This window comes from Panicum virgatum, chromosome 7K (genome assembly GCF_016808335.1).
Source record: "Panicum virgatum strain AP13 chromosome 7K, P.virgatum_v5, whole genome shotgun sequence".
Lineage (NCBI taxonomy): Eukaryota > Viridiplantae > Streptophyta > Magnoliopsida > Poales > Poaceae > Panicum > Panicum virgatum.
Genome location: NC_053142.1, coordinates 7,111,776 through 7,125,945, shown reverse-complemented (window position 1 = coordinate 7,125,945; position 14,170 = coordinate 7,111,776). Strand labels below are relative to the sequence as shown.

At 43.2% G+C, this 14,170-nt stretch overlaps 1 protein-coding gene across 1 annotated transcript; it reads left to right on the top strand.

Annotated features, from left to right (window-relative positions):
• The first annotated feature begins 1,628 nt into the window (after positions 1 to 1,628).
• Positions 1,629 to 11,278, top strand: LOC120639884 (succinate dehydrogenase subunit 3-1, mitochondrial-like). The gene is made up of 2 exons (XM_039915809.1): positions 1,629 to 1,689; positions 11,001 to 11,278. Exons 1-2 carry the CDS (start codon positions 1,629 to 1,631, stop codon positions 11,276 to 11,278), a joined length of 339 nt encoding a protein of 112 aa, XP_039771743.1.
• The last annotated feature ends 2,892 nt before the right edge of the window (positions 11,279 to 14,170 follow it).

Here is a 14,170-nt window from a genome sequence, read left to right as displayed (position 1 = left end):
ACCTGATAGCACTATGGGAAACGGCCAGTTTGCCGTGTGTCCAAACTTTTGCCGTGTGCAAATTTTCGAGCACACGGCAAACTGACCATTTTCCGTGTGTCGAGCAAAAAACACACGGTAAACTGTTTGTCGTGTGCCCAGATCTGGGGCACACGGCAAACAACCCCCCACCCCACCAACCCACCCACCCACACACTTAATCGGCACCACCTCCCTACCTCTCCTCCCTCAGATCCACCGCCGCCCCCTCCTGGTCTCCACTCCTGCCTGGTCGCCTCCCCTCTCCTACTCTCCTCTCCTCCCCTCCCCTCTCCTGCCAGGCGGGGCGGCCCCTCCTCTGCCTCCCCTCCCCTCCCCCTCTGCTCGCCCCTCACCGGTAGTGAGGAGCAGCGGCGGGGCGAGGAGCGGCGGCGGCGTACCGGGAGCGCCCCCTACCGGCAGTGAGCTCCAGGCGCGGCGCGAGCTTCGGCAGCGGGGGCGGACTGCGCGGCGTGAGCTCCGGCAGCGGCAGCGGACGGCGCAAGGTCCGGCAGCCCCTCCCGGCGCGGCCCTCTCACGGTGCGGCAGCCCCTGGTCCTCCTCTGGCGCACGGCCCTATCCCTCTCCTCTCCGGCCACCGGATCTGCGGACCCTGCTCCTCCTCCGCCGTGCGGCCCCTTTCCTCTCCTCTCCCGCCGCCGGATCTGTGGGCCCAGACCCTCCTTCCCCGGCTGGAGGCTTCGTTTTATTTTGGAAATTATTGTATAAACCGACTTGGAGAGGGGTACGACTTCCCCGGCCTATAAATATAAAGGCTAAGGCCGATTGAGGTATTCCCAATCGAATCAATCAAAATATCGCATTACTTTTTATCTCTCAAACCCTAGTCTTTTCCAACCCTAGATTGCTTTCTTCTTTCGTCTCGACGACGTTTGAAGACGTTCTGAGTGGCCTGCCGACCTCAGAGCAACCCTAGCCGCGCAAGCTCCAACAGGGTCCCTCCCGAGCTCGCGTTTCTAGGTCTTCGCGGTTCATTGCTCCACACCGGTCAGACCGGTCCGCCAGGGCATCGCTGGTTCAGATCGTTTTGACGATCTCCTGCGCGTTCTAGCGCATTCGAGTGTGTTGGTGCGATTCTGTGTCAACAATGGCAACTCATGCTTTGTGCTTATTTACAATGTGTGTGTGGGTGGGTGGGTGCGTGCGTGCGTGGGTGCGTGTGTACTGGACTTTTAGACAGGCTTTCTTTAAATATGAGTGAAGCTCTTAGAAATTTCAATGACATAATGCTCAAATTTGTGTTCTCCGTACAGTGAGAACTTCCAATATCCTATTGGGCACTGCATACAGTCACACTTTACATAATGTGGAGCCTAAGATGTTATGTTGGATTGTCCTGCATTTTGATATTTCAGGTTTTGGTTAACTTTGACACTGACTAGGGTCCAGGAATATGCTGAAATATGTTACTTGGTTTGTTCTAAATAATCATGTTTATTAGGATCAACTGGTTTTGATATTCTTCAATTTAATTGATTAATTAGTTACTCTTTCTACATTAAGGTTTGCAAAATGTTCTATTCATTTTTTTTACCAAACTGTGATTTTGTGTTGATGCTGATGCACGACTATTGGTTGAATGGGCAGCAATGGAGAAGTATAACAACACTCAGTTTGCGCCCTTGAGAGATGCTCCATTTGCTCTCCGTGGTAAGTACTCTTGGAGACCTGCACTTTTTTTATGTCTTCTATGCTTCTTGTAGTTTTGAGTTATCAACAACACTGGGTACTCGTTACGAGATGGTGGCAGGCTGAAAGCACTCTAGTACCTTTCCAAGTAGATTGTTATTTTGAATATTTAGTAATATAGTTGGAAATGAAATAAGAGTGGTGAGCTCAAGTCAAGCGAAGATCAATAATGTCCATTAGTTGCCAGTGATTTTGCACTATTAATATCTGGTAGGTAATAGTTCATGGTTAATCATGAATTCTGTGGGACCTGGAGGCAAAGGATCCATATCATGTGGTGTTGACACAAATCTCGGTCAACACACGAGAGTACTTGAGAGTGCGAGTCGCAAACGGACCGAAGGGCAGCGAGGCCGCGCAAACCGGTCAGACCGGTTGAACAGACCAGACATACCGGTTTCTAGGGTTTCGCCGGAATCGGTCGTCTCGAGAGGGGTAACTATCACACTTACGTGGTGAAAGACGGCGAGGTTTACAAGCAAACCAGCAAAGGATAATCAACTCGCTTACATGACAAAGAACGACTAGTTTACGAGCAAACTAGCAAAGGCCGTTGAAGCTCTCGCCCGGGAGGGACCCCGTCAGGGCGTGAACGTCGCCGGACGTGCCCTTGGTTGACCAGCAAGCCTTAGGATGCCATCTCTGGTCATGGAGATCAAACAGCATGTCGAGGTTGGAAGAGAATTAGGGTTTGAAAGGTAAAGAGTAGTAGATTGATTCGATTGGTGTCAGTACTTTTACCACTCGCCTACCTTAGGATGCCCTAAGATAGAAGATGGTTGGGAGCAGATCGCCGAATCTGGAACTTGAAGGTAAACATAAAGACACAAGACACAAATTTAGACAGGTTCGGGCCGCCGGAATAGCGTAATACCCTACGTCCTGTGTGGTGGTTTGGTATATTGCGCCCTGCGCTGGTTCATGCCGATCTAGGTACCCCGCCCTCCTTTATATAGTCCAGGGGGTGGAATCCTAGTCGGTTTACAAGGTAGGAGTCCCAGGAGGATTACAAAGTAGAGTCCTAGGAGGATTACAATTTTTTCCTTCCTTGTGTGTATCCGGAATCTTCTTCATATCTATGCGGTGTGCACAGTCCTATGGGCCCGGGTCTGACAAGCCCCCGAGCTCTTCGTAGCCGAGTACTGCAGGCGCGAGTACTTCTGAAATCGTCTTCGAGTACTTCAAGTGCTCCGTCGAGTGCTTCAAGTGATCTTCTGGGTACTTCCGGCTGCATCGAGGATGTGAGGTGCTCAAGCCCCGAAAGTCTTCTTTTATATGGTGCGCGATGAACTCGCGCTCCATATGGAGTAGCCCCCGAGCCTTAGGTTGAATCACAGAATCAGGCTGAGGGTCAAATCAGTCTTCAATCTTCTGGTCTTTATCTTCCAAAATTTTGAAAAATAAACTGTCGATGACACGTGTCCCGCAGCCCCGAGCCTTGAATCCAAATTCCAAGATTTGGAATAAAGGATACAAAAGTCGTGGCAGGCAGTGTAGAATTTTTCTTGCCTCCGGTCTTCACATGAGTCAGCATCGAGTAGTTTTGCAGCGTCCAGTCCCCGAGCCTGCGAGCCAGGCAAGCCATGGAAGCCACGTTGAGTAGTTTAGGTGTCCAGCCCCCGAGCCTGAGAGCAGGACATGCCAGCAGCATGCTCCAGGTCCGATCTCCTGTGAAATAAACATAAAAATATGTTGTAAAATGATATACATGATATCAAGTTGGGAGTATCGCAGCATTGTAGAAAATGCATGTAAAAGAACGGGAGAAAATCCCAGCATTAAAGAATGCATATAAAACTTTTTTTCGTGTCTTGCGGTCATGTCCCGAGCAGTTAGTCTATTACGTGTAAGCACCTGATCCCTGATAGCCGTAGCCCATAGCGCAAGGAACTTGGCCGCATGCACGTGTAGGAACATAGGCGTACAGAAGAGTCGAGGTTGGCGTGTGCTCCTCGAGTATTTTAGCAACCGTTGAAGAAGACAACAAAAATAGAGAAGAAGTCGACAAGGCGACAAATAAGATGCGCGGCGCGCATAAAGCACTTGAAAGTGCAGATTGCGGACAAAAAAGTCGGCAAAAGTGCGGGTTGCGCACAAAAAAAAGGTCGCCAAGAGTGCGGGTTGTGCACAAAGCATTCGATTATGGTGTAGCCCCCGAGCGTAGGTTCGGTCAAGAGGCGTACACAAAAAAGTAGTCGATCTTGTGAAAAACAAGTTGAAAAAGGTATAAGTGACTTACCTTGATTGATGCCGACTAGTCGGAGTTGGGTCCGACTAGTTATTGATGGTGCGAGGTCCACTCTCGACTAGTTTTCTAGTCAAGAAAAGTAGTCGACGCCGTGCCTCCGAGTAGTCGACGGAAATCGTTGACGTTGCCGAGTAGTCGAAGTAGTCGACGCCGAGTAGTCGTAGTTGTATGGACGTCACTCGTTGCTGTGTAGATCTTGGAGAGTAGCGCGCGTACACATTCGTGTACAATTAGCTAGCATATTGGAGCCTTCATGGTAGCCATCTCGTGTGCACCCAGCAATTCCTTCCCAATTCACGCTTGCTGATCCATGCATGGGCAGCTCATCCATGCATGCGCGGAGGAGGGATTTTTAGGGGCGACAACATTGATTGCTAGTTGTCATCCGTGTCAGCAAAGAAGCAGCCGCAATGCTCTTTTTTCCAGGAAGCACCTACGTCTTGATTTTTACTCGAATTCCGAGTACAGGTAGAACTCAAGAAGGGGTGTGCACAATTCTGTGGGTCCGGGTCTGACAATTGGATGTGTCTCAATCGGCCGTAACCCTTTATATGTATAGGGTGTGGTGGTCTGTACCCATTAGGAGTCGAAACTCTTATGAATCCCATGTCAAAATATAACTCCTAACTCGAATCGGACGTTTTGGACCGGTCAGACCGTGGTGCAGGTCTTCCAGGAGGCATAACTTCCTCATTCGGAGTCCAAATTGGACGTTCTATATATGCATTTCGATCATCTCGACGAGATCTACGCAATGGTGAAGTCCAATTTACAATTTGACATATTTGTCTTGACCGGTCTGACCGTTTTACACAATAGGTCTGACCGGTCTGTCCAGATTGTTCAGCAAACCTCATGTGTGCCAATTTTAGATGTCAACATATGTCCCCCCCTATTTTTTGGTAAAGCTTGCGTACCAAGAAACACTTCTCAAAGACAAAACTGCACTGAAACACTGAGAAACACTTATGCACCAATCACACCTTATCTCTAATGATGAAGGAACCCGGTCAACCACACATCTTGATACGGTTCAAGACAATAGTTTCACCTTGCTGCTCACGTTCCCGTATCTTCATTGAGATATGAGCCTGAGTACACATCACCTCAGCTATGAGCATTTGATGCTATGGCTAGAATCATCTTCACACTCTTTCAATAACCTCAAATGTATAAAGTGAACAAATCATCATAAAAACAATTGATCTTTGCAATGTTCCTCGACCAACAATAGCATAATCGGCCTCATAAATGAATAAACCACAATCATAGTGCAAATGGCCAAGATTAAATTATTGTCAAGAACAAACCTTCGGCATCTCGATGGCATAACTCATCATCAAAACATAACTAAATATGAAATGCCGAACCTTTATACAGCTAGAAATCTGTTGATAATCAATAAAAAATTGTTCCCAAACACTAACCTCGGCTGCATCATGACTCTGGGCCACTGGAGCCGACTTAGTATTTTCTATAGGACAAGTAGTTAGACCGGTTTGACAAGCGGTCAGATCGGTATCATGAATCGGTCTGATGAACCGGTTGGACCGGTCTGTCCAGAGAGTATACTTTGGCATCCACAAACATCGGCCTTTTAATATGAAATTGACCCTTTCTAATCACATAGCTAGATGTTTGATTTTTCAAAATATCAACTCCGTTATTGACATATCTAGATATATGATATATGATGAATCCATTAAAGTAAGATATGACATTTAGACATTCCCATAATAAGCATTTAGCGATCCAAGTAAGCATTAATTTTAACTTGGGTACTTGCTGCACCTATCAATATTTGAACCACCAAACATTTTTGGATATTTCACACCTATGGATCACAAGATTTTTAGCTCGAATGTAAAACTTCTTATTCAGCTTAATTATTGGCGTAAAAACATTTAAACCAGCTCTATGTTTTAAAATAGCATCACTTGATGAAATAAAACAGCACCAATGCCTTGAGAACTCTTTCAAGCCGATCCAACAAAATATAAATCCATAAGGGAAAAAATGCTCATTTAAGTAACACCCTGCACCCCCCCCCCCGAGTATTAAAGCAACTAAGCGAACTCTTATCGGGAAGCTTAACGCTTTAGGACGTTGGTCAAAGACATTCATCAGCCGTATATGCAGCCAAGAACAATATAAATTATCGTCCAAAGAGAATTCATCCACAAAAATATGTATAGCCAAAATAAAGTGCAGAAATATATATATATATATATAGACACACACACACACACAAGAATTATAACCATCTCTAGGAACTAAATATTTCGGCTTTTGAAATTACTCAATATGCGTAATAATTTGGTAATAATCCTCCATGATATAATGACCCATATGGCATCCGAGGATCAAAATAAGAATATGAGGGATAACCAAACACATCTAAGGATGAATTCCAAAACATAGGCATATGAGGCATTTGTAAATCAAATGGATGATGGATTGACCAATAATTTTGATGATTTGGTGCAAATCTCATATTCGAAGATCGCCCCTTGGACCTTCTGTTCTCTTTTAATTGCATTGCACCTTTTACTTGACCATCATCCTTGTCTTGAGTTCGAATGCTCCCTTTAGGAACCCATGCCATGTTCTTTTCTTTCAACTTTTGGGCATTAAGTTTCTGGAGCTTCTTCTTTTGCCAATTTGATGAACCGAGTAAGCATCTCGGTCGTACTTCAATTTTGGACAGTGGCACTTCCTTCTTGATTTTTGTCCCTTTGAACTTACTTTGTTCAGATTTGACACTAGGAATATCAACACTTAATTTTTCCTTTCCTTTGTCACCAATAGCCGAAGTCTTTAACACATTAATCGGCTTTTGATCAATTGTATTCAGATCTGAACTTGTATCTTTGCGGCCATCTCTTTTCACAATGTAAATCTGCTTGACAACCTTTTTTCTTCTCATGCACTCTAGACCGATTTTTTAACACAAAACGGTCACTTACAACATGTGGCTGTCCTGCATGCACTGGTTCTCTTGGCGCTGCATACTCTACATGATATGGTCTAAAATATGAAGGAGTATGTGACCATGAATCATCATGTCCCCATGATGAATAACGATGAAAATCCGTGGGATGTGGAGCATATGGAATTGGCATTGATGGCTCCGAAGGAGAAAATGATGCTGCTGAATAAAAGTTTTTCTTTTGTCAATTCCAACTCCTGGATTTAGGTTTAGGAGGCAATCTTGATGATTTAACATCGTTTGACCGATTAGCACGTTTGGCCTCATTCTCTTTTAGATATTTAGCCAGAAGTTCATCAAAACTGAGTTCGGCTTTCTGCCCTTGTGCCTACAATGGTCTTTACCCCCATTTGTCTTAGGACACTCTGATTTTAGTTTTTCTGGGTGTCCTTGATCAAAACCGGTCTGACCAGTTGAGCAAACTAGTTTGACCTATTTTGCCAGCATAGCAGGAATAACCGGTTCCTGTCCCAATTGTGAATATCCTGGTTGCCCTCCACATCTCCTTGGAATTCCACTAAGCTCATCATCCTCAAGAATATCCTCAAATTGCAATTCGTAGACAATGTCTTTCTCATTATTCAAGGAGTTAGAATCCTCCTTTTCACCAATATTTTCGTTGTTACATGAACTGGCCGATGCTGGCCAATTTTGTAACTTCTTATCACCAAGACCAATTGATTTCAATTGGTCATTCTCTTGTGCATGAGCAAATTTTAATCGTCCGGAGTTAATGGCCAATTGTATAATTTGGTGAAACATATTGCAATTCTATGATCAAATGAATTATGCAGTTTGCATCCTTTGCATCAAGAGATGATAACAAGACTTTGTGATCAAAAGGTTTAATAAAATTCTGCTCAAGCAAGATATCAAATAACTCATCACACAAAGTCAAATAAAAAGTGTATTTTACATTCTCTAACCGACAATTTTGTGGAGAAGGTTTTAAGGCTGAGCAAACGAACTGTTCAGATTTCTCATTGATCCATTCGGCTATACCTTTTCTTGTGCTTCTCATATTCGATGTTTTAAAGCTTATCACTATATCATCATCGGATTTCACAATGCTTTTCGGTTTTGGTTTCTTGCTTTTAATTTCAGAATGACCACAAGTAAACCATGTAGAGAAAAAATTTGGCAATGATGCTGGAGTGAGTTTAAATGCCAAAATATCACTGTTATCGGCCTTTCTAATTTTCACAATGCATTGGCCGATACTATCTGAAATTATTTTGTTGCTAGCAAGTAAATTACCTTCTTCAATTGATCTTCTAAGATTACTCACAATCACGTCACAAGTAGATGTATCGACTGAAACCATACGATTTGATTTGGAATTGGGTAAATTACTTGCAAAGCGTACCTCATCGAATATATTGGAAAGGCGTGGAACTTTGATATGGATGATATCGTGCTTCTCCTCTTGATGGCAGCCCACAGTCGTATCCTCCATGGACCGGTCAGACCGATTTATAGAGCCGGTCAGACCGGTCTTTCCAGAGCTGCTGGAAATCACCTTCGGCTGACATGCTAATGTTCCTTCCTTGCCTCCATTGTCATGTTCTCCAACAGTTGGACGCTCTTCAATGCTTAAACTTTTCTCAGCCAGAATATGTTGCTCAATAACACAATAATCACTATTAAAATGTATAACATCTTCGGCTTTAGAAAAATCAAGTATAGCTGTTTTACTGGATTTGTCATGATTTTGTACAGCTAGACTTGTTTCTTGTGATACAATAAATTCAGAACAATCTTTATTTGATTCGGTTCTTAACACAGCCAAATTATTATCCATATCCGATTTTTTTTCTCATCGTCCGATGTGTTGGATTCTCAATCAACATGTGTTTTGGACTGATGAATTTCACCACTTTCTTTGGCCTTCTCAAATTTATACTCTTGGTTCCAAGCTCTAAATAATTGCTCAAAGAGTGGATAAAATTCGGAAAACATATTTGTTGCACTAGCGTTCGAAGGTGCATGTGAGGTTGCTAAATTTTCACTAACTCGGCTTGGATCAGAAATAACACTTGGAGCCGAATCATAAGAATTCAAATCTGCATGTGGTGCTGAAATTATAGATGCAATCTCTGCTGTAGTAACATGTTGTGCAGTATATGAGGTTTGAGAATAATTGGCTGGATAGCTAAAATCAGTATGGCCAATTTTCTCATTCATCAGCATACTCTGAGATGGAGGCAAATATTGTGAATTTGATGCCGATGAATAAATATGTAAAACACCTTGCTGAATAGTACTAAAATTATTAGCATATAGTGCCTTATAAAGATTGGCCAAACTCACCATGTTAGTTTGGCCATGATAATTGTTTATCGGCATTTGAACTTGTTCCGCTGTCGATGTATGAAAAGGTGTATGTTGTATATTGCTAGTAGCATAAAAAATCGAAGTATGCATGTTATTTGACATAGGTTGTTGCATGTAATTTTCAGAATTATTAAGATGTGCATAATAAAATCTATTATCTGAATAATGACTAGCCGATGCAATATGCACACTATCATTATATCTAGCAACATCAACATGAGAATTTGTGGTACTAGCACAATAATTATTAGTAATATGTGATGTATTTGTGTGTTGTACCTCAGGCGTGGTGTAGTAATACTGCTGTGGAGAATAAGAATAACTCGCAATGAATACTCCTTAGTAGGTCTTGATGCTTCCAGTCTTGTGATCAATAAATCTCGATAATCCAAGCACTCAATGACCAACACTTTGCTTTTCTTTTGATCTTCGATATGTAGCAGCAAGCAAAGTGAATTGCGATCGGCTTAGGCAGCCCGATGCAATACCACAAGTATAGATGCAATCGGTCTAAACACTAGATGCAATATTAATGGCAAATCAAGATAGTAAATCAATGATCACAGGGCTAGGGCTAGGGCTGAAAAATTTGGCTGTTTCAATAACCAGAATTATCTTCCCCAGCGGAGTCGCCAAAATATGTTGACGCAAATCTTGGTCAACACACGAGAACACTCGAGCGTGCGAGTCGCAAACGGACCGAAGGGCAGCGAGACCGCGCAAACCGGCCAGACCAGTTGAACAGACCAGTTTGTAGGGTTTCGCCGAAATCAGTCGTCTCGAGAAGGGTAACTATCACACTTACGTGGTGAAAGACGGCGAGGTTTACAAGCAAACTAGCAAAGGATAATCAATGCGCGTACGTGACGAAGAGTGACTAGTTTATGAGCAAACTAGCAAAGGCCGTCGAAGCTCTCGCCTGGAAGGGACCCCGTCAGGGCGTGAACGTCGCCGGACGTGCCCTAGGTCGACCAGCAAGCCTTAGGACGCCATCTCTGGTCGTGGAGATCAGTAGATGAACAGCATGTCGAGATTGGAAGAGAATTAGGGTTTGAAAGGTAAAGAGTAGTAGATTGATTCGATTGGATGTGTCTCAATCGGCCGTAACCCTTTATATTTATAGGATGGGGTGGTCTGTATCCATTAGGAGTCGAAACCCTTACAAATCCCGTGTCAAAATACAACTCCTAACTCGAATTGGGCGTTTCGGACCAGTCTGACCGGTCTCCGAACCGGTCTGACCGCCCCTGGACCGGTCTGACCGGGGTGCAGGTCTTCCGGGAGGCATAACTTCTTCATCCGAAGTCCAAATTGGACGTTATGTATATGCATTTCGATCATCTTGATGAGATCTACGCAATGGTTAAGTCCAATTTATAATTTGACAAACTTGTCTTGATCGGTCTGACCGGTTTACACAATAGGTCTGACCGATCTGCCCAGATTGTTTAGCAAACCTCATGTGTGCCAATTTTGGATGTCAACACGTGGTCATTTCAACTATGTCTCGTCTTTTTATTTGGGTATAATGCAAAATTTGGTATACAGCTTCATGGAAAAAACTACCGTCCACGTAGTGCGTCCTTTGTTGTAAATTATGTGCAAATCAATTACATGTGCTTTAGGTGAAATGCAGTGTGGCTCTGCTCCGTTTATTCCACACAGTTGGCCATTCTAAATTTATTGCATTCATCTTTTCAGGTGCTATTGGTGGCTCGAACTCAAATCTTGAGCAAGCCAGAGGCTACACATCTTTGCCTCTAGCAGCCCTGCGACCAAATGTGTCTGCACCTGGAAGCCGAGCCATGCACACAAGCCGCCCCATGGCAGCTCCTGTTGCAAACCGCCCATTGTCGCCCCACCTCCCACTGAAGAAGCCACAGTTCAGTGCTACGTTCTCAATCTCGCACCGTATTTTCGGTGTCGCGTTGGGAGTTGCCATCATATCTGTCCCTCTTGCCACCAATAGTTCAACCTGATGTTTGGTGTTTGAGAGTGAACTGCGGCATCGACGTTTCCGATTTCTGAGATTATTTCATCATCTGTTTTATGTTTAAACTGACTTTGGGTGCGGTTGGAATAACATCTTCGTCATGCTTGCAAACTTGGGTAATAAGTAAGACCATCAAATGATCAGTGTAAGGATCTCATTCTGAATGTACATGGTGTTATGTGATCTGCAAATTTGGCCAGAACATTGATTCATTATGCACGCCTTACAGCGAAGGCATGAATTATGTGTTTTGGATCGAGGATCTGGATATTTTAAGTTCTTAAAAGTACATTGTTGACGTATAATATTTATAAGGGAACATATCAGGTGCAAACCAACCTCTCCGTGCAAACCATGCAAACTTCAATATAGACCATCAGATCAATATCCAAGGGGAAAGGCGCAGGGGGGTGGGAGGGGGGATTTGCAAAAGTGTGATTACCCAATCTAAGAGCGGGCGGTTAATTGTAAAATTATCCAATCCCCCATGCCCATTGAATGTTGATCCGATGGTCCAGATTGAAATTTGCATGGTTTGCACGTAGAGATAGGGAACATATCAGGTGCAAACCAAACTCTCCGTGCAAACTTCAATCTGGGCCATCGGATCAACATTTAAGGGGAGAGGGCGCAGAGGGGTGGGGGGATTTGCAAAAGTGTGATTACCCAATCCAAGAGCGGACGGTTAATTGTAAAATTACCCAATCTCCTATGCCCTTGGATGTTGATCCGATGGCCCAGATTCAAGTTTGCACGGTTTGCACCAAGAGGTTGGTTTTGCATCTGATATATTCCCTATCTACAGATGTGCCTGTTGTAGTGTTGCTGAACATATAACAGTGGTTTTTGTTGCGGGGCGAGAAGCGGTACCAACAACGCGGCACATGTTGGATCTAATTTGTTCTATCTATGTGATAGACGAAAATGATTCGTGGAAGGGCCAAAACGATTTCCATACGCAAGCGCTCTCATCGCCACAGCTCACCTTCAAGTCGCCATCGGATTTGTTTCGAAGGGGGAAAAATGAAAAGAAGAATGCTAACACGCAATCACGTGCTTTGAAACCCACCAACACTCAAATTTGTTTCTATCGTATTAGCTGTACCGTGATTTTGCCCAAGGTATGCACGCTTGAAACGCTTGACCTCCGCACATAGACAACCCAAAAATTGTCAATGTAGCCTATACATACTATAAAAAAAACGTACCAGTGCCGTAGGCTTCCCGCACTGTGCGGGGTCTGGGAGCCTATACATACTATACATGTTAATTAATATCGTAAGCTAATATTTATTATAGAAAATAAGTCGTTTCTTGGAAAACAAAACAAGGGTATCTGTAAGGGATCATTGAAGTTGTAGGTAGTACCTAATAGAAAATAGACAAGAAAATACTAAACTTGTAGACATCAGCATCAACATTGCGTGTGGTAACTTTTATCTGCAACTACAAACAATCAAACAGAACATCAAGAGTTACATCCGCATGCCCATATGAGAACATGGAGTTTTAATTCCCTCTTGTCGTCAAGAACAATTGACACTAGGTGCTTCCCAGTGCGTTGCTGCGGAGAGAGTTTTTTTTTTTTGATAAACTCTAAGAGGTTGGGGGTGCCTTTTATAGTTGAAGGGAGTAGAGAACTCAGACGATGAGCTGAAAAGCCATCAGTAGTGGCGCTCGAGTTATGATAATTATGTGTGATGCTAGTGGAGGATTATGATCATTATGGTTGATGCTAGTGGAGGGTGAGGAGATGATACATGGACGGATGGGTTTTAGAGGACACTGATAATCTGGTAATAAAAATAGAAGTAACGTGGCTTATATAGATCCCCACCCCCCAAGCTCCCATGCACACACTGGCCATACAAAGCCCTCCCATACTCGTTCTATCAACAAATGTTACCCATCATATATAATAAATTCATAGCAAAATATATTATAACAAAGTCATCATTAAGGACAATTCAATTTATGTGTTTCCAAGGCTAGAAAGAACAGATACAGGTGGCCAAAGTTTAGAAAGTTTGATTCTCCGAAAAACGAAACGGCTGTTATATGTGTTTGATAGGAACCTTTTCGAAAAAAATAATTTTAGGCTGCAAGAAGACCTTTACATTATTCTAGTGAATTTTAGAAAAACGGTTGCTACTTTTGCTGCGTACTACTCCCTCTGTCCCTAAATATCTGTCGTTCTCGCTTTCCGAGAAATAACTTTGATTAATTTTAGATAAAATAATATTAATATTTATGATACATGATTGATATTATTAGATAGAACTTTAAATCTAGTTTTTTAATAAATTTATTTGGAGATACAAATGTTGCACGTATTTTCTATAAATCTAGTTAAATTTGTGGCACGAAAATAAAAAAAATGATGTTTAATAAGAGACAGAGGGAGTAATAGCTATTATTTCTCTGAATTTTTTTAGCACAATACGGTAGCCACTTTTGCTCAGCAGCCGCGCCTGCGTTTGGAATGGGCCTAAAATCCGTTCAACCGATGGTAAAAAAACGCATTCCAAACTGCCCTCGTCAACTTTTCAAAAAAACTGCCCTCGCCACCGCACCACCTGCCCAGGGCACACGCAGGCAGCATCGGGGCAAGCGGTCAACGTGCCACCGCCGCCGCCACCACCTGCGCTCCCTCTGGGCTGTGTTTAGATGGAGTGAAAAAGGATGCGAAAAGTCACATCATATATTGTAGCACACTGTAGCACATTTCATTTGTTTGTGGTAAATATTGTCCTACCATGACCTAAATAGGCTCAAAAGATTCGTCTCGCAACGTATATCAAAACTATGCAATTAGTTTTTTTATTTACCTACATTTAGTACTCCATACATGAGTCATTTGCTATATTTAATATTTTGA